The 26107-nt window shown below is 37.9% G+C and overlaps 3 protein-coding genes across 5 annotated transcripts; all 3 read right to left on the reverse strand.

Annotated features, from left to right (window-relative positions):
- Positions 1-3812: 3812 nt before the first annotated feature.
- LOC140833358 (uncharacterized) lies at positions 3813-7413 on the reverse strand. 3 transcript variants are annotated; one of them, XR_012118432.1, is made up of 4 exons: positions 7043-7413; positions 6041-6260; positions 5695-5921; positions 5136-5584 (listed from the first exon to the last, which is right to left on the reverse strand). XR_012118432.1 is itself a non-coding variant. In XM_073197723.1 (3 exons), the coding sequence occupies exons 2-3, from the start codon at positions 4885-4887 to the stop codon at positions 4424-4426; spliced, it is 390 nt and encodes a 129-aa protein (XP_073053824.1). In that variant the 5' UTR covers positions 4888-4914; positions 7043-7413; the 3' UTR covers positions 3813-4423. The 3 variants fall into 3 exon arrangements, 1 of the variants encoding a protein (XP_073053824.1); XR_012118431.1 differs by having other exon boundaries at positions 6041-6575; XM_073197723.1 differs by lacking the exons at positions 5136-5584; positions 5695-5921; positions 6041-6260 and adding exons at positions 3813-4450; positions 4525-4914.
- Positions 7414-11370: 3957 nt separating this feature from the next.
- On the reverse strand, positions 11371-14194 carry LOC140833850 (proteasome subunit beta type-2-A-like). The gene is made up of 3 exons (XM_073198304.1): positions 13848-14194; positions 12533-12656; positions 11371-11831 (listed from the first exon to the last, which is right to left on the reverse strand). The coding sequence occupies exons 1-3, from the start codon at positions 14003-14005 to the stop codon at positions 11499-11501; spliced, it is 615 nt and encodes a 204-aa protein (XP_073054405.1). The 5' UTR covers positions 14006-14194; the 3' UTR covers positions 11371-11498.
- Positions 14195-22072: 7878 nt separating this feature from the next.
- Positions 22073-22782, reverse strand: LOC140835368 (uncharacterized). The gene is made up of 2 exons (XM_073200857.1): positions 22299-22782; positions 22073-22254 (listed from the first exon to the last, which is right to left on the reverse strand). Exons 1-2 carry the CDS (start codon positions 22780-22782, stop codon positions 22073-22075), a joined length of 666 nt encoding a protein of 221 aa, XP_073056958.1.
- Between the last annotated feature and the right edge of the window lie 3325 nt (positions 22783-26107).

Below are 26107 nucleotides of genomic sequence, written 5' to 3' on the forward strand. Positions count from 1 at the left end.
AACAATACTACATATGGCCCGTGGGACTAAAACATCGGAAGAGATTCTTTTGGTACAATGAGTACCATGGCAGAAATACAACATCGACCGCTGAACAATCGTTTAACAACGAAAGCAACTCAAATGCTTTTCAAGATGATTCATGTTCTAGTAGTAATAGAAGGTGTTGTATGCACAACACAATGAATTCATCATGTAGCTGATAAGTGCAAGAATTGCACTTAATTTTACTGTTAATCCATTTGATCTATGCTGGTTTCGAGCAGATTTATGCTTGGTTTTTGCTTTTTTTGTGTAGTGCAGGGAATATACAATTTTGGGATGTTGGAGAGCAATCAGGGATGTTTTTTAGCGTAAATTTGCGAAAGACTAGCGCTGCAGCGCTACAAAATCAGCGCCGCAGCGCCAGCATGCCGAGAGACAAGCGCCACCAGCGCCATGGCGCCTCAATGCCGAAGAACAAGTGCCTAGGCGCTAAGGAACAAGCGCCGCGGCGCTAACGCTCACGAACGACGGGCGCTTAGGCGCCACTTACTAAGCGCCGCGGCGTTAATGGCGGCGAAACAAGACTAAATGGGCTTCGACTTAAGGCCCGGAAGAGGGATATAAAAAGAGAAATGAGGGTTCAGAGAAAGAGGACGCCGTTTTTGGACGAAAATACAGGGAGAAAACTCGGAGCGAAGGCGAGACGAAGGCAAGACACACGAAGATCAATTACAAAGACGAAGAGCGACGAATCTGGGGACAGAGACGACACTTCGGATTTGTTATCTGTCTTTCGTGTTTATCATTTCTCGTATTTCAATGTCTAAAACTTTGAACATGCGTTGTTTTTATTTCAATTTCGTCATGAACTAACTTCCTAATCTAGAGAATGACGTAGCTTTGTGGAAACGATAATTTGACTCGGTTATTTGTATGATTGAATTCCTTTCTGTTTAATTGTGTTTCTTTGTATTGAGTTGACTGCAATTTACTGGCCATAAATTGTATGTTGTCTGATTAGTTCTACAACTCGGGAGAGGGACTAGGATTATAGATCATTAGAGACACATCGTTGAATGTTTATATCGTTCGGAAGGCGTATAACTTTAGCGAGGCTTAGGTAAGAACATTGTTTGCCTTTACCAATTAAACGTAGATTTTATTAGGAATAATTGAATCGAAGTTTAATTGGTACAATTTATTCGTCACTTGGGAAAGGGTGAATAAAATATGTAAGTGTTCTTGGCCATTAAATAATAGGAATTCAGGAATTTAAATTCAACCAGGAAGAATTATTGTAGAAACTTAGTGAAATCATTTCTCTAGATACTTTTTCTCCTTGATATTTTCTTCTATCTGGTATTAGATTAATTATTTGTTTTCAATCTATTTGTTTAAGTAAATCAACCATTCTATCGAATTGTCTAGATAAATTTTGGACTATTTTAATTACAAGCACTGATATACATTTATACATACACTCCTCGTGGGATCGATATATGTACTCTAACCAGTACTAAAACTTGACACCGTACACTTGCGGTAGTGAAAACACGCAACAGTAGCCCATATGATTCTCCTTCAAACCAAGGTCATCCGTATTCTGCGAATAAATTTGACGAAACTGTATGTGCCAGGTCATCCGCAAGAGAAGATTTACCCATTGAGACAATGAAGAGCACAGCTTATGGACGTGAACAAGCTTGTTGCTGTTTCGGATTCCTTTGCGCGTTGATCTGTGTCTTTTTTCTACTCATCATAATCCTTGTCGTTAGAATGTGATATATGTTGTCTACGTATGCTTATAAAAATGAAACACTGCATCGTTGAACCCTATTTGCCATGTATTTTCCGTAAGTTCCTTATTAATGCAGTGTGTGCAAGTTTTTATTCAATCTGTTACTGATTGTTCGTTAAAAATTTGTTTGTTTCATGGATTCTTCCAACTTATATGACTATGAAACTAACATCAAATGATAGTTCAGCAATGTCTATATGTACAGGAATCACTCAACAGTAAGGTATGTTTCTCAATATTTCAATATTTTATTACTTTAATAATTTATTTTCATTTTGCATGTGCATAACAATAAAACTAGGAGTATATAATAGTGGCACAATGTTTATATTTCTTCCTGTTGTATTAAAAAAGTAGTAAACTGAATTTCTCTATTACTTGAAGTATCACCAAGGTGGTACACGCTGTGCAAAGTGTACTGTATAATGTGCCCAGTTTTTTTTATGTTTTATTATTTCGTTGACAATATAATATGCCTACTTGTTGAAAAACGTGTTTTTCTTTTTTTTTTTTTTAACTTTGTGATCATGATTTTTCTTAATTTGAGTAGGTGTTGACCTATATTGGTATATCACATCATTGTATTACAATTTCCCTTTTGAATGACTTGCATTTATAGTTGGGTTGGTAACTATATTTAATGGTTAATTTACTTTTCCACTCCTTAAATACCATGTTGCTTTCTTTTTACGTTGCAAATCCAGTGAGTGTTCTTAGTTTCTGAAAGCTATTGTCAACAGGCACACAATGTCAGTGACATACAATGCAGCTTCCGATGAAAGTGTAACAACGAAGTACAGAGTCGAAGTTGTTACCCTCTCAGACGACGAAGATGAGAAGCAGAAAGAGATAGTTTTTTTTGACCAGAAGAAGATTCAACCTGCTGCCAACAAAAGGCCATCAGTTCAGTTGAAGTCCACGACACAGAAGGACAATACACATTGCAAGTGGATGGATGACTACAATATTTCTATGAAGCTGCCTATAAACACCTCGAGAAAACGTTGTGTAAACAATCCCACAGCTAACTCTTCAAAGCGGCTTGTGATCAGGAATGACACAACTCCGTATATTGTACTTGATAGCTCCGACGACGAGAAAGATGCACAGTGAGACTATCTACAGATGTCATCTGTGTAGATCATTTTATTGGATGTTTTGTGTGCTGCAGTTTGCTTTCGAAGTTGCTGTAGTTGTTTGTATTCTGCCGTTTTTCTAAATTTTCGTACTGGTGTCCTAAGGTTTAATCGGTGTATTGTACTAGTGTTAGTTTCCTAGTCATGAAATCCATTGGTTATATGCACAGAAAGACAACATGACACTACGTTTAGGTTATTTTAATGTTTTTTGTTGTTGGTGTCATGATATGTACTGAACAAGCATCCTACTTCTATGTAATATTGTCTATGTTTGTATAAATATTTGTTCCCAACTAATGCAATCGTTGTTTTATTAAACATCTGAAATTGAGCACTATTTCGATAGCTTTTATTAATTGACAACATGTTTGAACTTGTTTATTTTATTTGTAAAATTGGGTATTTAATAAACAGCTGTTGTAATCGCACAAGAAACATTTACACATAATAATTGTCGATCTAATATAACTTGATGTGCCGGCCTACTGATTAATCTAATTTACATAAGTCTCCCCATAGAGTCCCAAACAAAGGAAAAAATGTGTTTCAGGACAACAAACTTGAGACATGTAATGGAAGACTCATGTAAAGAATATACTGTAATCCTTGGATTAAAGTCACATGCACACGGGTCATTATATTTGCAACCAAGGGACGAATATTTTGTTCCCAATTTGAAGTAGGTTCATTATATGTGCTATTAGAATGGCAACATGCTAAAAAAAGTAATAGAACACGACCCAGATAGTACACGTACACATATAAGCCACTGTCAATACAACTTCTACAAACACCAAGGTACGATCGTAACTAACAAAACACACTTAAAATGTAGTTAAGTTACACACCGAATTCATACCAAAATGAGCATACAAAACGTATTTGTATTCAACGACATACCAAAACGTTTTCCCATCAAAAATTTCAAAACACATACCAACAAGACTTATGGATTCAACAGCCTTTTGCTTAAGCAAAGCCTACCGTCATGATCGAGCTTCAAGAACAGACTTATTTTGTTCGGGATATCCACCAACATCTCCGCAACACGGACTTTCTCATCAGAAGTTAACTCCGTAATGGTTTGTAATGTGTCCAGCACGCTGTCCATAGCATTTGTTATCTGTGATTCAGCTAACTTCTTCTCCACATCCATTTCTTTTATGAGGTTGGACATTGTCTCTTTCGTGATATCTGCTAAGTTATTGATTGCAACAACAATTTTATCGTCACCTTCATTTATTTTTTTCCGTTTCTTTGACTTCACCTTGGTACCTACACTTGGGTTGGACGGTGATGTATGATTTACAGACATTGATTCTCCATCTCCTTCCATGGGCCGATATATATCTTCCATGTGAACTTGGACATCATTACGTACTTGTTCTGTCAAATTTAACACATCATGGACAGCAGCTACAAAACTCTCCGCTCGGCTACCTGTTGCCCTATCATTACCAAAAATTTCACACCAGTCTTCATAGTATGGCCACCGCTTGTATCACATAACACGTGCAATGTTGTCAACCTACAACATGTTTTGCAATGACATCACATAACTTTTAAAAATAGAATGCAAACAATTTTATGGGAACCAACTACCTTCAATTGTGCTTCCCACGCCTCATTTGTAGCATCAAGCATGTTTTCCGTCTGATTCCACCCAATTCCACTTTTGGCTAACATAGACGACAAAGAACTATAGTTTTTCTTCCACACGTGGATTTTGGAAGTTATATGTGGATGGCCACATATATCAGTATCCGAAAACGCACTTTTCATGGCCGATTCCAATAAAGGTAAGTAGCCATTGCGAAATCCATTTTCACTTTTATATCCTTTGCTTATTACATCTTTCAAAGCTACAATTAGCACATCTTCCTCAGGTGTTGTCCAACAACGACGCGAATTATCTGCCTTTTTACCTTGACAATTAATGCTCTCGGTTGTTGCTAAGCTATCCATCGCTTTAGGTATTCCTTTGTCGTATTCCTAGGAAACATAAAAAATACATGAGATATATGAAAAAAATAGAAAACTGCATGGTATACGGAAAAACATAACATAACAACAAATTCTTTATAAAATGTCTCCAATTTCATAGAAAATTATTGCTACATAACATTTGTGCATCCACGGTTGCAAACATACGCGAACACCATCGGTATCATAATTCAAAACGAAAGTAAGTTTACAAACACACTTCCAAAAAAAACAACTTTGTATTAGTTGGGGTACATCGACATCGCAAAGTTATCTCTCCACATATCCCACGCAGTAGAGGAATTGAAATTGTCAACGAATTCATCATCGGTTTCGGAAGGTGGGTTTACTGTGTCATCTTCCATGTCTTCGAGAAGCATGTCCGGCATCTGAGATCGGATGAAATTGTGTAACAAAATGCAAGCCATAATGATTCTATTTTGCATTTTCAATGGGTAGGAAGAAGGACTTCGCATGATAGCCCATCTTTTTTTAAGCAAACCAAAAGCTCTTTCTATCACATTTCTCGCTTTGCTGTGTTTCCAATTGAACATCTCTTTAAAATTCTGTGGGGCACATGTACGATTGCCCCAAGCATCCCTATGGTATGGTACTCGTCTATATGGAGTCAAAAATCCATGTACGTTTGCGTATCCATTGTCACACAAGTAATAACAACCTACAATTAAAGTCATATATTATTTCAGTAAGTAATAATGATTTACATTCATGGTAACATAAATACCACATAGTGACCAGAAAGCACAATATTAAAACAAATAATTTAACCTCTTTGAACTTTCAGTCCATCTTCCCGAGTTAATGCATCACGAAGAACTCTTGCATCTGCTGTCGATCCTTCCCACCCACATAGTGCGTAAATGAAGTTCATATCTCGGTTGCACACACCCAAGATAATTAACGGAAATGGTTCCTTTTCTAGTTCTATACTTTCCTTTCTCAGAAATTGGGACATGAACATTTACATAGGTACCATCCGACGCACCAACACAGCCCTGAGAAAAATTTAATTACGCATATAAAAATCATATGTCATTCTCGGTATTGCACATCGGTATGCTTGACATATCCTTCTTCTCTTTTGACATCTAAAAAAAACATAGTTAAATATTACCTTGAACCACTTCCATGTCTCGTCCGTGCAGGTGTCATCGATTGCAGAAGGCTTCACAAGCAGTATAGTATGTAACTTGAGGACCGAGCCTAGAACTTCATGGAAATGAGCGCTGATTGTTTGACCGCTTCGTACATAATCATGACCAATTATTCGATTCTTCTTATGATGTGCCAAGATAGACAAAAACATAGCCACTTTTTCTTCAATCCTAACATATCTAGAATCTCCCAAGCCCCCGACATGATTTAGCAAGTAACATAATTGGCAAATGCATTTCTATTCATCCTCAAATTCACAACACATTGAACATCTCCAATTTCGATAATCCTACGCATATGGTTTATTTGTGAAGTCATTCTTTGACTCATGGTGTAGGAAGATGATGTTCTACGTACTTGACTTCGGCGTTTTGCGAGTAATCTCGTACGATGTCGTATTAACAGACATACCGTACAAAACGTACGAATCATTATGTGGTGTAGCAGAACAAACAGAATAGTGTAACGACGTCTACTGTCCATTCGCAAAATAACTTCGAAAGCCAAAAAAATTTAAAAATATTTCTTAATATGCAACAAAATTGGTTAATAAAAATTTCAAAGCTACTACATCAATATAATTTTGTGCATTACGACAACAAAATCATGTTAGTAGGACGATATATCTATATCGTAGGAGAGTACATAACAAAAAAATACATGTCACTTACGAAGAAAAAAACATAAAGTATGAGGGGACAAATATTTAGTCTCACAAATATGAGTTATTTAAAGCTTCATCATCAAACGCAGATAATAAAATATTACATACATACGAGTTCAATAAATTCAGATATTCTAGTGTGAAGGTTAAAAAAAAATACACTGCTAATACCATGAAGTTAATGAGCTTTCTTGTAAAAAAAATTTCAGACAAAATTCGTAAAACATTTAGAAAGGGTTTCTTCATGCTATGCATATAACAAACGAAATCTTGAAAATTTAATGTTCGAAACTTCACCTACGAAACAGGTGGATGTCTCTTCAGATCTGTTCTCCGATAATGTTTTTTGCCTTCATTCCTTCCATTTCGGAGCTTCTCTTTCAGATGTGGGTGGCAGAGAAAATTTTCGGTCGGCAACGAGATTGGGAATCAAAAGCTAGGTTTAGAGGTTGTCAATTTTGGTTCATTTTATGCAGGGCCAATTTCGTATTTTGACAACTATTGTCTTTTGTACTGGGGAGGGATTCAACTAATACTTGCAAGAGTGGGGGACCGATTTTCCCATACACACAGTGCAATAATCTATGACATTGTCAGTCCACCTCTTTTAAAATCGAGACAAACAGGATATACACAATCTATCACGATTTAATCAACCCTACCAAATAGAGCCTAACTTGTCAGGTGTGAATATGAAAGATATATTTTACGAAAATGATAAAATAATATGTATAAACGAATTTTAGATAAAACAAAAATTGTATTCAAATAAAATATTATTATTTTTCTTTATATAAGTATGAAGTTATATAAATATATCATCATATTTAAGTTGATTCCTAAGCCATAAATAAAATAAAATAAAAGAACAAAAATATATTAATATCAATTTCAATATTGATATGTACTGTGTCAAAGAAAATGATACCTGATGATTCCTACACCACCCGGACTTTAGATGGTCAGACCTAATGGGCATCGCGACCCATGAGTTAAAACAAAAGGTCCATATTAAATCCGTTTGAGATTAGAGTAAAAGCCCAATAACCCATGTGGAGTTCGTCTCGTGACCCATTGTTCTAGGATAGATAGAGCACAATAGGTTCCGACCAACTGAGCATGATTTGGTGGTTCAGCCAAATTACGCGAGCATCGACTAGAAGGTGAACCCGTGTAAATTACTCATACCCGACCACTTTGGATTGGGAGTATTTCATCGATAAAGTATCATTCAAGCAGTTGGTTCGAGATAAATTGCCAGCCTACCCGAACTCAAACGAGTATGGTGGTGAATAAAATCATATCCATACAAAAACTCCGGAATAAATCTGTTGTGATAAGGTAAGAATCTCGAAGAAGTCGAGATATACCATTCAAATCCATGAGTTACCGAAGATAAGATAAAATCAGCACAAATATAATATTCAAAGTAACTTGTCATACTAGAATTCTTACCATACACACTACCTAAGCCCAACTCTATAAATATCACGTATCCTTGATGCTTTGAAGCATTCACTCATTACTTTACAGAAGCACTATTATATTCGCACTCTTAAGTTTGCTCTCCGAACTGACTTAACCATCAGAGGAGATACACTGGAAACACTTTCGGTGCCCCTTAACGTGTTTTTCATCAGCATGATTCAGCTCGGTTAGACTCACCTCAGCCATATCCAGGTCGTTCATCTCTTGATTTATACATCTTTGCTCGGATAACAACAAATTAAAAGAAACGTGAAGTATTTGACTCACCAGATCGAACCAACGATACGTAAAATTTTCGACTCCATCAATTGGCGACGTCTGTGACAAATTGAAGAAACATGAGATAAGATTATGCTTGGAAGAGGAAGATGAGGGATAGAAGAGGCCGGGGCCCAAATCGAGAAGGCAAAAATGAAAAGAGTGTCAATCAAACTCAGAGCGGCTAAAATAATGTGTCACTGCCTCCTTTGCTCGATTTCAATATGGCTCAGATAACTCAGTTGATCACTACCACTATGGAGCAAGCGTTGGCACAAAAACAAGCCAAAAACCCTCCACCCGGTCCGAATGATGTTACGGAGGAGATGAAAAGACTTCGTGAATAAGTCATCAATTGCAGGAAACTCGGGCTCCTGGCCTCCTCGCCTTTTCAGTTCCTCTTTGCCAGCCACCTCACCCTCTTCGGGAATGTCATCTAGGGCCTTTTCCCAGCTTGGAAATGGCACGAGGTGCTCGGCCTCCAAATAAACATTGGCCCAGAGTTAAGTTATGCAGCCCTTGAAGCCGAGCTCGAAGAACTCCGAGGCCTTGTTAGTGCACAGTTTTTCGAACTCGGATGACTTAACAAACTTCTCCTTCTTGCTTTCCCAGAGAGCCTCAGCTTCTTCCCTTTAGATGCTCAGTCGGCCCTCTAGGTTTTGAATTTCTTTGCTCCGCTGAGCCCTCTATTCATTTCCCCTCTCCCGAGCGTCCTCGATTTTGGCCGAACAAGTAGTCTTCTCGGAAGCAACTCGAGTCTCAATGGCCCGGAATTGATTCATTAGCTCGGTGTGCCAAGCCCAAACATTGTCTATGTCCACTTGATGGGACTGAAATCGGGCCTGAGCTGCGGCAACTTGGTAGGAACATTCCCTAGCGTGGATCAAGCCCTGTACGAGAAAAAACAAAGTAAAAAAACAATACGATGGTAAGGGAAGTGGGCTTTGTATCAATTAGATCTTACCTGGAACAAGCTGAGAGAGCTAATCGTTCGTCCAACTCCTGGTCGAACACCTCCCACACCAATTTCAGATTGGTGTCCAAAACCAGATCTCGCATGGGCCAAGGGGCCGAAGGAAGCCCTGTGCAAAGAGGCAGAAGGCACATATGAAGAAGGTCATGCTCGGGTTGGAGAATTGGGCAGTGAAGGGATTTTCGTTTAGGAGAGCCTTTTTTTGGGCGGTTCGGTGGACTTCTTTTTCTTCCGAACCAGCTTTTATGGGGATTCGGGAGAAGTCTGGTCGGACTGTTCGGAAATCATGGCTTTCTTTCTCTTCAAAGCCTTGATCATTTCAGTGTTAACCATCATGTCAGTTGCACGGGAAGAGAAAATAGTTAAAAAAATCAGTAAATAATTGTATGTATTTCCCCGAGCCATACCTACATCATCCTCCAACTCGAACCCATTTTGGCAAAAATCGAAGTGACATAAGACATCACCTTGCATCAAACTTAGTGTTCGGAAGCACTTAACCGACATGATGACCAAAAAATTTTGGAGGTCGGGATCAGGCTCAGAATGGTAGGGATCCAGAGCCGTTATCTCGTCCTCCTAGGTCATGGGGCAAGAGTACTGGTAATCTTCAAGGTGGACAACATAAAAGAATTTGTTCGACCACCCTTTGTGAGAAGAGGTGTTGTCATCCAGAAACTGGTGTTCAGTTTTTATGTTACTATAAAAATATCACGTGCCTACTTTTTCTATGTTCATGAATTTGAGCAGAAAAGTCATGTTAATTTTAATATCAATGAAAGTGGCTCAAATCATGTTTTATGTTGTGCGAATCGTGATCTCAACCGTCCATCACTTTGTGATTCAACGCTGCGGATGAATTATTAAAAAATAAAAAAAAAAGTGGATCGGCGGTTTTAATTAGCGACGGTTTATTCAATAGAACATCATTACCACTTTGATGTTTTTAATGCAGCAATAGATTTCATTTTGATGGAGTTAAATACTCGGTTCAATGAGTTATCGGTGAAACTTCTTTCTCTTAGTATAGCTTTAGATCCTAAAAATTCATTTGACTCATTTAACAGTGATGATATTTGCAAGCTTGCGAAGAAGTTTTATCCTGGAGATTTCACAGATCAAGAAATTGTTGTTTTGAAGTATGAATTGATACATGCTCGGATGAACTCGAACCAACTCAAATGTGAGAGAAGCACAATGTTAAACACAACCCACTTTATTCGGGTCGGGTCAAGGGAGCAAACACTTGATCAAAACTTCATATTTCTTTTAGACCAAAAAAGAGATATATTGTTGATAACCCCGTTATTCTTACCCGACCCGGACTTTAGTTGATCCGACCCAATGGGCATCGCAGTCCATGAGTTAAAATAAAGGGTTGATATTTAATCAAGTTGAGACTAAGATAGGATCCCAATAACCAATGTGGAGTCCGTCCCGCGACCCACTGCTCGGGGATAGACAGAGCACACTATGTCTGACAAACAGGAAATAGTTGGCTCACCATACCAACCCGAGATACGTGAAATTTTCAACTTCATCAGAAAAATATTTTAAATGTCCTAATTATGTAAAATGCTAGCCCAACTTATAAAAGGAAAACATAAAACAAAATGGTCAAGAAAACAATATAACTCGATTAAAATGGTTTCAACTTAAAGCAATTTTGGATCCGTATGGATTCGGTTTCTATATACTTACGGTTCGATTCGAGTTTCAAAAACTCTTGAACCAAAAACATCCACACAAAAAAAATACAAAAATACGAAGCACTCATCTAATGGCATACAACTAATGTGATTGAGATAACGTGAGACTCGATCGGTGCACTTCACATGCACAAACAAATGAATAACTTAAACCTCAAATGACAAAGCAAGCCGTGCAGGTGAAATAGGCTTGAAGCTACAAGAATTCGGGTAAATTGCAATTCAAAGACAAAGTGCCTTTAGAAAACATATCCCACAAGTTATTTGAAGTTTTCCAGTGTATTAGTGCAAATTAAAGAAGTTTCATAAACCCTTCAAAAAAGGATTAGGCAGCAGAAACATGGGAATCCTTGATGGACTCGCGCCAAGCATGTACCCGAGCCCCATCTTTGTCGACGATTTTTATTACAAAGTTTGGCGGAGCCACGACCAACCTTGTACGAATTTCTAATATGCACTTATCCACCAACTCGATAGCTTCTTCGACTGTCATGTCTTGACGGTAGTGCCTATCCATCATGGCGAGAGCAAAGTAGGATCCATAACCAAAAGCAGCTTTATCAACCTTGTGAAGTGATGCGATGTAATCAAGGAAGTACAGAGACGGGCCTACGTCCTTGTCGTAACCACCTAGTATGATATTCACCATGTATGGATTCTGAAAAACAAAAATCAACAAGTTAAATTGTGAACAAAGTGTACAGTACCAGTACATCGGATTGTTGGGGTATTTTAAATGACTTTAAAAGAACTAGGGTCAATTAACTTCAGAAAATAAAAATTAGTGTAAACTAGTTGCCAACATAGATCATTGTGTAGTATTTCGGTAAGTGCAGATCAATGGGAGTGAGACATCAGACATACAAAATATGTCAAATAAAGATGCTTAAGCTATTTTCAGCTCACTGGTCATCATTTGACTAAAACATACTAGTGCCATGGTGGCTTCAGAAACCGGAGAGTTTAGACCCCATCCTTGCATGAATTGCTAAGGATCCAATAAGCCCAACATTGATTCACTCAGACATGTCAATTGGGCAAATACAACCATAGCGACTAGGGTGGATATCTCGTATATCCGAAGAAACTAGTGGTTCGCCCTGTTAGTCCTCCAGGACATAAATAACTCAATTTTCGCCCATAAACTATTTGTATATGATTGTATCGAAAGGCTCACAAAAACCTATACTACGTCATCGGGCAATTAATAGCTCTTTCTTTGTTTGATATTTAAGACTTAGCGTGAATACCCTTTTGAAGCACAAACATAATCTTGAAAAACTAAGTGATGGAAGGCAAACAGAGAAATAAGACATTGATAATTTAATCACGGAGAAACCTCTAAAGAGAAAATTATACCTTTCTCAAGGCTGTGGCAAGCTCGCCTCTAGTGAAATTTGCGGCAGCTGCAGTTGTGAGGGGAATGCCATTGCGAAATTGGTACAACGCCACATTCTTTTGTATGTACTCCGTGAACTGAACTCTAATGCATCATCCAGCAAAAAACAAAATTACCGCCAACAGTTTCATTTAACAGAAACGACATAGTGGAGTAACGGAATGTGCAGAACACGTGAACCATAACAAGGGATGTTTATCCAGAATTCAAGCACACAATATTAACCAGGATTTCAAAAATCTGAACTTCTCAAAACATCCAAAACTGTATAAACGCAATACTTAAAGAAAAACAATGTTCACTCACCCAAATCAGCTGATAGACAACAAAAAAAGGGGGGCTAGATACCAAAGCTATTAACTGAAACAAAGTGATCTTTAACTGGAGATCATGATAGCTAATTATATAGCAAACCAATCATAAAAACATGGCAGATAAAATCCAGGCCCAGAAACAAAACATGAAATTTCAGAACCGTATTAAAAAAATACAAAAAAGCCAGACAAAAAAGAAAACCTGACAACCATAGTCATCATACACCTAAATTCAGAAACTAAATTGCCTAAACAACAGACTTTCCTAGTAATCTCGCTGTTTGCAAATACTATTGAACTTGGAGTTAATATAACTTAAAGTACTCCATAGTTTTTCAAGCGAGAAATAACAATCTGGCATAAGTAAAAAATTACACGACAAATTGATCCCTCCATTCAGTAACAGGAAAAAGTTCACGGGGCACGAGTATGGCAATGAATAGATACTTCATAAAAATAAGACATTACGGCTCCAATCAGTTATTAGTTAAGCACGAGAAATTTCGTTCATTTACAGGTTTTGTATAACAATTATATCGATAATTTGTTCAGAGTATGTCCAGAATGATAAAGTGTTCAACACACGTGCAGAAAATAATTGGAAAGCATGCAAGCAACTCTCAGCGAAAAATTATCCATCATAAACAAAAAATAATAAGAACCCAATAAGAGAATATATTTTAACAGAAATAAAATCATACATAGCGAGCAAACCAAGAACAACTGTAAATTGAAACAAGGAAGCTATTTTTAGTTCGAAACAATAAATACACATCTCCGACTCTACATAGGATGTAAAGTCTCAACATTTGAGGATAAAACTTCACATCGAATCTATTATCTAAGTAAATAAATCACAACTAGAAAATCAAATTTCAGACAGTTCACGAGTTACAATAAAATGAAATTAAATTACTAAGTGAAAAACAAATTTCTTAAGCAAATGAAAATGGGATTTCACCGGTCACCACTTTCTCCCGATGCTCCCATGAGTTTGTGAGAATCTAAGACCATGATCTTGTCCTCGTTAGTCTTGTGCACAAGGATGCTGTGAACCGCGGATGAGTCGGCCGCCACTATTGCGAAATCTTTACCCACCAATCCAAATACTGACTCCATTTCTTCTCACTCTACACTTTTGAAATCAGATTTCAATTTCCTCTGCTGTGATTTGCTTTGCTTGTTTTCTCAGATCTCCTCTGTATTTATGAATTAGGGGTTTTGTGATTTGAACTCCATTTTCTTTTCGGAAGTGGACTTGAACGAGTTTTTTGACATGGGAGGGGAAATCGTGTCTTGGTCAACAAGAAGGTTAAAGCGTGTTTAACTAAATATCGCATTTTTATTCAGGCCCGTTATGTATCTCGACTAGGGATGGTCATTTTCTCGACGGGTTTGAAAACATGCGAGAAAAATCCAAAACGAGTACGGGGATTTTCGATTTTTCGGGTTTAGAGATTTTTTAAAGTATTTGAAATAGTTAGAGGTAGGGGTGATCACGGTGCGGTTTTGCGGTTTTTTTAAAAAAATTCAAACCGAATTACCATATGCGGTCGGTTAGTATTTTGAAAAATTAATCGCGGTTTTACGTAAAAAATCAGCCTTACGGTTTCAAGCGGTTGCGGTCGGTTTTACGGTTTTTTTAATGAAAAATATTAGAACATATATTCTAATTTATTTGAAAACAACAACAATATATTGTTTTCAAATATAAAATATAAATCAAAACATATAAAGATCAAAATAGATTAAACAATATTCAAGATTCAAAACTAAGTTAATAATTTTAACAACAAAAATGACATTTACACTATTTTATCATTTTTTTACTTTCAGATTAGAAACAAAATATTGTCGCAAAAAAAAAAATACTTTAATAAAAGAATAATATAAAGAATAATTAAGAAAAAGATAAGTTTTATTTGTAAGAATAATAATTTTAAAAAGAGCTAGGATATAATGAATGATGACTTCTTTATTTGAATATGTTGTTTACAAATTATTATAATTCTAAGCCAAATATTATGGCAAGCGGTTTAGGCGGTGCGGTTTGGTGCGGTTATTGGCAAAAAAAAATAACTGAACCGCGTACGCGGTGCGGTTTATGATTAATATTTTTAATCGCGGTTTTTATAAAATATTATGAAAAACGGTGCGGTGCAATTCGGTTCAGGCGGTTCGGGCGGTTAATAAAAAAATTTGATCACCCCTAGTTAGAGGGGGGATGAGGATGTCTGGAAAATAATATTAATAATAAAAATAATAATATTATTAGTATTAATAATATAATAATAATTTTTTAAAAAATAATAATATTATCACTAATAATAATAGATAATAATAAGTTTTGATTCATAGAATCTTCAGACTCGTCTATGTCTTGCCCAATTAATATTTCTGAAACGGAGATGAGGATTTGATCCATGCGATTTCGAGTTCATGAATTCTCTTCGAACATGAGAAAACGAGGATTGAGGTAGATATGGGGTAGGGATAGAATTCGGGGACAAGGATGGGGATGACAAACCCATCTCCGTCCCCGTCTCATTGTCATCCATAATCTTGAATGGGCCCTTGAAAGTTTATTGTCCCATAATAATATGCTGGATAATTTTCACGTCAAATAAATAAGACACATCAAAATAAATAATAACATAAGAATATTTTTTTTCTTGAGCTCTTTATTAATTCACTTACGTAATTCCTTGTTCTTTCTGCGTCATTTCACTACATTTCCTTCAACTTCAAAATCTACTCACGCGAAACAACAATGATATCATATATATAGACTTCATTTGTCCTATAGTTTTTTTCCTTGTATAGAGTTCTACACAAATATAGAAACAATAATTTCATCAGAAAATAAATTCTTTCAGACGATATTATAATATCTAGAGACCAACCATCTAAAACAAGTTAACCCCTTCTTAACTTTCCAAAGAGCATAATCGGATCTATTCAAAACAAGTGGTCGAAAAGCAGTGTTGACAGATAACACGTCAATTGTACTTTTACCTGTTTAAAAAAAATACCCAGAATCTCACTTAGTAAATTTCAGATGTCGCTATCTGATATGAATTGAAAGAATTCCAGTAGTCAGGGACCTTCGTCCCCTTCGGCTTCCCCCTCACCCTACTCTTTTCTTTTCGACAGACAATTGCTGGCTCTGAATAACCAGCTCAGCAAGTTAGCAGTGAAAGACAACTCTTTCTCTTTTCATGGCGCTTTCGGACTAATACTGTAACGTACCGTATTTTTACTATTCAAAATTTTCGGAAGAATTAAAAATTTTCTTAAATAAAAACGTGAGCATTTCAAAATTAGATAAAATAAACGGTACGTCTCAACAAAGATCTAAAATAGAGTTTGACAAAAGTATTTGAACATTTTCATAAAGACTTAAAAACATGGCGGTCTTCGGGTTTAGCCTCCCGCTCAGTCCAAGCCTGCTCCTTGGTCCCCACCTCCTGTCTCCTCATAACATCCTGACCTGCATCGATCAAGTCTAGTGAGTCTAAAGACTCAACACGTATAAACTCGAAGTAACAAGTACTACATAATAAGATCACACGCAACTTTAAAATAGGACATACATACTTTAAACTTGAACTTGCAAGATAAAACTTGAACATACATACATACATACGTAGAAGTGCCATAAACTTTTCTTAAACATGCTTGCATACATGAACATACTTAAACATATATAGCTTCATCATTTTGCGTAGAGGCATGTTTCAAAGCAAGTGACCCATAACATAATTGCCTGATAAGACTAAACCACAGTACTGGGATGACAGGGACGTATCCACTGTCACATACATGAGATCCTCGTTCATAATTTATACGGGCTGATTGGTCCACGTTCATAATTTAACGCTTTTCAATCTCGATCTGAACCCGTTCATAATTTAACGGGCGGATTGGTCCCCGTTCATAATTTAACGCTTTCCAATCCTAAACATAATTTGGTCACAAGACATTTAGCATGCCTCAAAAACTTAAAATATATTCTTGCACGTCAACATACTTACTTGGCGTTGAGGGATTCGTTGGATTTCATTTGGGGCCGCTGCTGCACATAATTACATGCACTTACATTTCATAACTTAGACGTAGGTACTCATGCTCACCACCGAAGTAATTAAATATCTTATGACATTCTAGATCTCTCATGACTTGACCTCATTAAATCAACGTACTAACCCATGAAATCGAACCCCAAACAATCTCTAAAATGATGTGTGAATCTTTCCCAAAAATAAAAGACATGCACTTACTATTAAAACTTGAAAAGAAGAAAGAACAAAATATTAGGACAGAAGGGTCTGCGCTCGGGCGGTAAAAAATTTCCGCTTGAGCGCTGAGGTTACTGGGAAGAACACTCGGACAGAAAGAATGGCGCTCGGGCGGCAAAAAGTTACCGCTCGGGCGCCGAGCAAACTGGACTCTGTGACTCATAAACTTATACTCTCCAATTTCAATTACACATACAGTGATCAACGCCTCGAGACTCATTCTAGGACACTATGATCCATACTCGACTCCATAAAATGTCTCAAACGTCAACGCACTCCAAACTAGCAACAAATCCGTAAACTCAAATTTTGACACAAACTCGTTTCCTACGACTTCTAATACATTCGAGTGCCTATCGACACTACACGACATATCAAATAACATCCCAACATCATACTAAGCATACCTAGACGCAGCAACGATCACCCGTCGATTCCCAACGAAGCCTGCAATAATAAAATCTCAAGAACGCATCAATACATAATTTTCTGAAAAATGTTGTTTGAGCCGTCCCACGAAAAATGTCATAACTCACTCAATTTTTTATCCAAATATTTCGAATTTACAGTCAAATCGAAGGTATCGAAAAGTTCTACAATTTTCACGTTGAAAGTTTTCTCAGAATCACGACCGAAAAATCGCAGTATTTAAAAAGACAGAAACAACGAGTTTTCAGATCTAAAATTATTTCAAAACTGATCCAAACCAATTTCCGCACAAATGACGAACGTCACACATGAATTTTTACGCATAAAAATAACACAACACATAATATGATGAAATCGATGCAGAAATAACAAAATATACGTGCCTTTTGATATTAAAAATACCGTAACGACGATACCGAATCGGAGATGACGCGAGGATTGATCCGGGACGAACGTGGCGCTAAAATCTTTGAAGAAAACACATGAAAGTTTGCTGGACGATGGAGAGGGAAGGGGCGGCTGCAAGGTTCTTAGAAACCTAGGTTTTCTCCTCTCAAAAATAATAAAATCTGAATAATGAAGTGTGTGTGTGTGTGTGTGTTAATTGGTTTTTAGTGTGTGTAAAAACATGTAAGTGTGTGTCAGTGTATAAAACATGTGTGTGTTTTTTTTAAAATTAGGAGAAATTATAGCTAAATTAACTAATTAAAATATTAATTAAAGGTTAACACACACTAATCGAATTAAACTCTTCAATTAAAATAATTACACACTAATTTTAAAAGTTTTAAACTCTTAAATCCACTAAATAAATGAATTAGGATTAAAAATGCTAAACTTAATAAATTATTTAAAGAAAAATGCCCCAACCTCAACTTAAAATAAAATATCATATTTTAAATTGCCAAGAATCGTCCCCGGTCTTTTCCTCGATCCCGCCTCGAATAATCGCCAGAAACATGAAACTTGGAGAACATTTTAACGTGCATCACGTATACATAATCAATTTAAAATAATGATTTAGATAAATCATGCACTACTAAAACTCGTTTTAAAATTTTAATAAATAATTTAATAATTAATTAAATGCATGGGTTATACGTGTACTGAATTTGGGCACTACAGTTCTTCCCCCACTTATAAAAATTTCGTCCTCGAAATTAAGTCTTACCGAACAACTCCGGGTAGCGAATCCTCATATCTGCCTCTGACTCCCAAGTGGCCTCTTCCACTTATTGGTTTAGCCACCGGACTTTGACTAGCTTAGTCACCTTGTTTCGAACTCTCCGCTCCTGCCTGTCTAGGATCTGGACGGGTCTTTCCTCATATGACAGATCTGGAGCAAGTTGCAACGGCTCATAACTCAACACATGCGAAGGATTAGCTAGATACTTCCTCAGCATTGAGACGTGGAACACATTGTGTACCCCGGCCAGATTCGGCGGAAGGGCAACACGATAAGCTAGTGTCCCAACTCTGTCAAGAATCTCAAAAGGTCCAATAAACCTCGGACTCAGCTTGCCTCTTTTCCCAAATCTCTTAACGCCCTTCATGGGCGCTATCTTTACAAAAAAAACGTGATCACCTACGGCAAATTCGAGGTCTCTTCTCCTTTTATCGGCATAGCTCTTTTTGCGACTCTGGGCGGTCTTCATTCTGTCTCGAATCTTGACCACCACATCTACAGTCTGCTGAACTATCTCCGGACCAAATTTTGCTCTTTCACCAACCACATCCCAATGAACTGGTGACCTGCACTACATTCCGTAAAACGCCTCGTAGGGGGCCATACCTATAGATGATTGGAAAATGTTGTTATAGGTAAACTTCACTAGAGGTAAATTTGATTCCCAAGTCCCATGGAAATCGATCATACAGGCCCGCAATAAATCCTCCAAAATCTGAATCACTCACTCAGACTGGCCATCTGTCTGCGGGTCAAAAGCTGTACTGAAAAGCAATTTCGTCCCCATGGCTGAATGTAAGCTCTTCCAAAAGGAATATGAAAATCTCGGGTCCCTATCGGACACAATAGAAACTAGGATTCCATGCAACCGAACTATCTCCTTGATATAGAGCTCCGCATACTGCGTCACGGAGAAAGTCGTCTTCACTAGCAAGAAGTGTGCCGACTTAGTGAGTCGATCCACTATAACCCAAATAGAATTGGATCCCCTGACTGACCTTGGCAAACAAACCACAAAGTCCATTGTAATTCTCTCATTTCCACTCCTGGATGGGGAGTGGCTTAACCAATCCTGCTGGCCTCTGATGCTCTGCCTTCACCAGCTAACAAGTGAGGCATTCAGACACAAATCTGCAGATGTCTCTCTTCATTCCTGGCCACCAATACAAAATATGTAGGTCCTTGTACATCTTGGTACCTCCTGGGTGAATAGAATACGGAGATGCGTGTGCCTCTGTCAGAATATCATCTCTGATCGAATCAACACTAGGCACCCACATTCTATATCTGTATCTCACAATACCATCTGACACTGTGTAGAGTACACTGCCCTTGGTTTCATCTATCATCCTCCACTTCTGCAACTGCTCGTCTGAAGGTTGGCCCGCACGAATACGCTCTAGCAAGGATGATTGGACTGTCAGATTAGACAGCCTTGGAGCTCTGCCCTCACGATAAACTTCTAAATCAAACCTCTGAATCTCAGACTGAAGAGGTCTCTGTGCTGACAAATGTGCTACAACTGCCACTCTTCTGCTCAAGGCATCTGCCACAACGTTAGCTTTTCCCGGATGGTTGCTAATCTCGCAGTCGTAGTCTTTCACCAACTCTAACCACCGTCTCTATCTCATGTTCAGTTCCTTCTGCGTGAAGAAAAACTTTAGACTTTTGTGATCAGTAAATATCTGATACTTCTCTCCATACAAGTAGTGTCTCCAAATTTTCAACGCAAAGACGACAGTGGCTAGCTCAAGATCATGAGTCGGGTAGTTCTTCTCGTGCAATTTCAACTACCTGGAGGCATAGGCTATAACCCGACCCTGCTGCATCAATACTGCGCCTAACCCGAGCTTAGATGCATCATTGTATAGTACAAAATCACCTTGCCTTGTTGGCATGGCTAACACCGGCGCTGAAATAAGAGCTTGTTTCAAAGTATCAAAACTCTTCTGACATTCATCACTCCACACAAACTTAGTATTCTTCTTGTTCAGTGAAGTGAGTGGCACGGATATCGACGAAAAACCCTGAATAAACTTACGGTAGTAACCTGATAAACCCAGAAAACTGCGGATCTCTGAAGCATTCTTCGGCTCAACCCATTCCTTAACGGCTGCTACCTTAGCTGGATCCACCTCGACACCACTACTAGATATTATATGACCCAAAAACGCTACATTCTCCAACTAGAATTCACACTTAATAAATTTTGCAAACAACTTGCGACTCTGAAAGGCCTGCAAAACTGTGCCCAAGTGCTGACTGTGCTCGTCATGGCTCTTCAAGTAGATGAGGATGTCGTCAATGAACACTATGCCGAACTGATCTAGGTAGGGCTTGAATACTCGGTTCATCAAGTCCATAAAAATTGCTGGAGCATTCGTCAGTCCAAATGGCATCACTTAGAAATCGTAATGCCCTAATCTAGTTCTGAAGGCTGTCTTAGTTTTACTTTACTCTGACTCGAGTTCTGACTTTTCTCACGATTCTCAATATTAGAAATGGAGGTTCAAACTTATCGTATCTTACCTTCCTTATATTATACCCGTAATGTTCATCGATCTATTACATTAGCATTTATGCAGTTCAATCTAAGAAATCTTAGCACCAAAAGTTACTGATCAACTTCTATCCTTGGTACTACACTCAAAAGTTAAACCTTATCTTTACCCCGTAATAATATTGGCCTACGATCCTTGAATCGAATATTTACCATATGACACTAACTTACGTAACTTAGCTGTTTACAAGTACATCCCAAATAAAGATTGCTGTTAATCTTAAATTTCGAGTAACACTATTCCATAAAATCCCAAAATATATGATAAAACCTTCCTAGCATCAAACACATGCTTAAACTATTTCCTTCCCAATTACATTATAGTTAACGCCTAAAACACTTAAATCTTCCTCATTCGAATGAATGTCACACTTTGACGTATCCTCAATACTTAATTCATTCTAACGTATAAAGCTTAATAAGTTTCCCCCAGATAATGATGGACTAATTCTAATAAATCAACTTCACTTATAACCCACAGAATTCTAGAGTCCTCATATAAAGATTTTGGATTTCTTACTCGATAAAAATATTAATATTCGACATTGGTAACCTATGTTGAATATAACTAATTCCCTTTTTTATTTCACCCAATATCCCCGTATAATCACCTATTCCATAAATTTGAAATTAAAACTTACACGACCCAAGTATAGTCTTAGATAACCTAATTCCAGCACTCATATTCACTTAATCCTAAGTTTCTTAATGACTTACAAAGATTCTTCAAGACAAGGTGCTTGATAGGGCCTTTTGCCAAGTCTATCGACATCAATGTCCATCTGGTCCTGCCCTGCCGTCAAAGCTCTTGACACGGCAATTGTATAAGTCGTAAGACCAGCAACTCGAACAACAAGGTGCAAGATCGGCCGCAACCCATCCATAAAAAGCTCAGCTTCTCCCGGACATCATTTGCAATTAGGGGCACAAAGTGACAACCTCTCTCAAACTTCCTGACGAAGTCTGCCACACTGCTGTCTCCCTGCCGCAACGACATAAACTCTCTCATCAATCTGGACCGTACTTCCTCAGTAAAGTACTTGGAGTAGAACACCTCCTTGAACCTATTCCACGTCAATGTTTGTAAGTTCACTGACACTGACACGCTTTCCCACCAAAGCCTTGCGTCTCCAGTCACCAAGAAGGTGGCACATCTAACTATGTCAGCATCATGTAGCTCCATAAATGCAAAGATTACCTCGATGGACTTAATCCATCCTCCCGCTATCATTGGGTCAGTGGTCCCCAAAAAATCCTTCGGATTCATCCTCCTAAATCTTTCATAGACTGCCTCCAGTCTGGGCCTCGCCCCTGAGTCTACTGCAGTCTGGTTCCCTGCAAACTGTGCGAAGAACTGGGCCATCCCTGCAAGCACCTGAGCCTGCATATCTGGGTAGACGAGGAGGAGTGAAGCTCTCCCCATCCTGGGCTTTCCTATTCTCATCGCCTGCTTCACGCACACTCCTACTTCTGGGTAACATACTGTTCTAACATTTACCCAACACGTAAATCAAACATGCATGAACATAATACCAATATCATAAGATGCACGTATTTTGAACTTAAAACATGCACATGCTTAAATCATGACTTAATGCTTAATACATAACATAAATTTGAAACCTAAAAACTTACAGACTTGAGATGTAACTTCGTGAGCTTCTTGCGACTGGCAATAGGCATAACCCTTTACAATAACACCGCTCTGATACCAACTGTAACGTACCGTATTTTTACTACTTAAAATTTGCGGAAGAATTAAAAATTTTCTTAAATAAAAATGTGAGCATTCAAAATTCGATAAAATAAACTGTACGTCTCAACAAAGATCTAAAATATAGTTTGACAAAAGTATTTGAACATTTTCATAAAGACTTAAAAACATGACGGTCCTCGGGTTTAACCTCCCGCTCAGTCCAAGCTTGCTCCTTGGTCCCCACCTCCTGTCTCCTCATAAACATCCTCACCTGCATCGATCAAGTCTAGTGAGTCTAAAGACTCAACACGTATAAACTCGAAGTAACAAGTGCTACATAATAAGATCACACGCAACTTTAAAATAGGACATACATACTTTAAACTTGAACTTGCAAGATAAAACTTGAACATACGTACATACATACTTAGATGTGCCATAAACTTTTCTTAAACATGCTTGCATACTTGAGCATATTTAAACATACATAGCTTCATCATTTTGCGTAGAGGCATGTTTCAAAGCAAGTGATCCATAACATAATTGCCTGATCAGACTAAACCACAGTACTGGGATGACAGGGACGTATCTACTGTCACATACATGAGATCCCCGTTCATAATTTAACGGGCGGATTGGTCCCCGTTCATAATTTAACGCTTTCCAATCCTAAACATAATTTGGTCACAAGACATTTAGCATACCTCAAAATCTTTAAATATTTTTTTGCACGTCAACATACTTACTTGGCGTTGAGGGATTCGTTGGATTTTATTTGGGGCCGCTGCTGCACATACTAACGTAATTACATGCACTTACATTTCATAGCTTAGACGTAGGTACTCGTGCTCACCACCGAAGTAATTAAATATCTTATGAAATTGTAGATCTCTCGCGACTTGACCTATAATAGCCAAGCCTGGTGACCGGTACGGTTTAAGATTTTGTATGTTTATTGACTATTTGGTTAAGTTTAAGTATAGTTAGATGTTAAGAGTTGTGATTTATGGTTTATAGTATTGTTGGTTGTACTTGTTATGCGGTTTTGTTGTAGTGTTGTTGCGATTTAATTCTTGATAATTAGTATGTTGAGCCAATTGGTATGAGGCCAATTGTAATGGTTAGATAAGATATATAGGTGCAACTTTCTTGTTGGGAGTGTTGCCGGATTGTGAGAAGAAGTGACGTTGTGACTCGATTTTTTATTGCATAAAGTTGGTTGTTGGCTACAGAGATGACCACACCCGCGATCAGTTGGCCACCGCACTCGCGGTGTTTGGGCAGAGACCAGACCGCACCCGCGGTCAGATACGTACCACACCCACGGTCGATGCAGAATTTCGGTTGTTTTCCAGTAAGCTCAGCGCACCCGCGATCATTTGAGCACCGCACCCGCGGTGGATTGGCAGAGGCGGCACCGCACCCGCGGTCAGTTTTGCAGCGCACCTGCGGTCGTCGTTTTTGGATTTTTGGATGAGATGCCGAATGCATAGCGCACCCGCAGTGAAGAAGGCAGCGCACCCGCGGTCGATGAATAGTGAAAGCGTGTTTTCGAGATTTAAGTGATATAAGGCATGGGTTGGCTCACTTTTTCTCATTCTTTTCCCTCACTTCTTGATTTCAGCTCTTGGGAGACTAGGGTTTCTACATTTCTTTCTTTTATTTCTTTGATTCGAGCTTCTTATTGGTTATTTGTGGTGAGATTAAGGTTCTTGTGGGTTCAAGGAGCTAAGGTAAGCATTTTGCTTTAGCTTATTCTTGGTTTTGGTGTTGGGAAGTCATGGGTTTGTTGGTGTGTTGGTTTAATGGATTTAATTGTATGAGTTTGTGATTATTGAGTTGTTGATGGTGCAATATATGGTTTTTTTGTTGTAGGAAGTGTACCAAGAGAGTAGAATCAAAGTTCTATTGGTTGTAAGTGGAATTCATTTCCTTGTGCTCACATGATAATATATGTATTGTGTTTCAATGGTTTTAACATGTTATTCCCTTCCATTTGATTCATGCTATGTATTAATACACTTTGTTGTATATTAGAAGCATTTTATGTCTCAATTATGTCAAAGGGAATACAAAAGAAAAGAGTATGCAAAGTGTTTGGTTTAATGCCTAAAAGAGAGTTCAAATGATTTATTGGATTGATAGATACATAGTAGATATTGCATGCAATTAGCTGATCAACGACCATAGGCTTATGTCCCAACAGATTATCGATTCATATAGATGGGATATAGGTACAAGGACAGAGATACTATCTAGATATCAATCCATCAGAGAAAAGAGAAATATCATCGTTATTGTTATTCATGCTATGATATTTATGTTTCAGAGTTGATGGTATTCAATGTTTTCAAAGTTATGTTTTTCAGAGTATGATATGTATCCATTGCTACATAAGAGTTCCACTTGCTGATTTTTATACTCATTTCAATTATTTCATGCGATGCAGATAAGAGCGACGAGCCGGGACGTTGATTGTGGCCGGAGTCATATGCATATAGAGAAGGAAGGAAGAAGACTATTTTGATAGCATTTTGGAGATGATCACAAAAATGATATTTTGTATTTTGTTGCATCATTTTATTGATCATGTATATACTTTTGATATATTAAAATGTATTTTGAATCCTTCTTCCATTTTAAGTAAAATTTTAACTTCCGCTGCTATTTAATTAAAACCGGTCCGAGGGTGTTACATGACCTCATTAAATCATCGTACTAACACATGACATCGAACCCCGAACAATCTCTAAAATGATGTGTGAACCTTTCCCAAAAATAAAAGACATGCACTTACTATTAAAACTTGAAAAGAAGAAAGAACAAAATATTTGGACAGAAGGGGTGGCGCTCGGGCGATAAAACTTGACCGCTCGAGCAGCAGGGTCCGCGCTCGGACGGTAACAAATTTCCGCTCGAGCGCCGAGGTTACTGGGAAGAACACTCGGACAGAAAGAATGGCGCTCGGGCGGCAAAAAGTTACCGCTCGGGCACCGAGAAAACTGGACTTCGCGACTCATAAACTTATACTCTCCAATTTCGATTACACATA

The sequence above is a fragment of the Primulina eburnea genome, chromosome 6 (assembly GCF_022965805.1).
Source record: "Primulina eburnea isolate SZY01 chromosome 6, ASM2296580v1, whole genome shotgun sequence".
Lineage (NCBI taxonomy): Eukaryota > Viridiplantae > Streptophyta > Magnoliopsida > Lamiales > Gesneriaceae > Primulina > Primulina eburnea.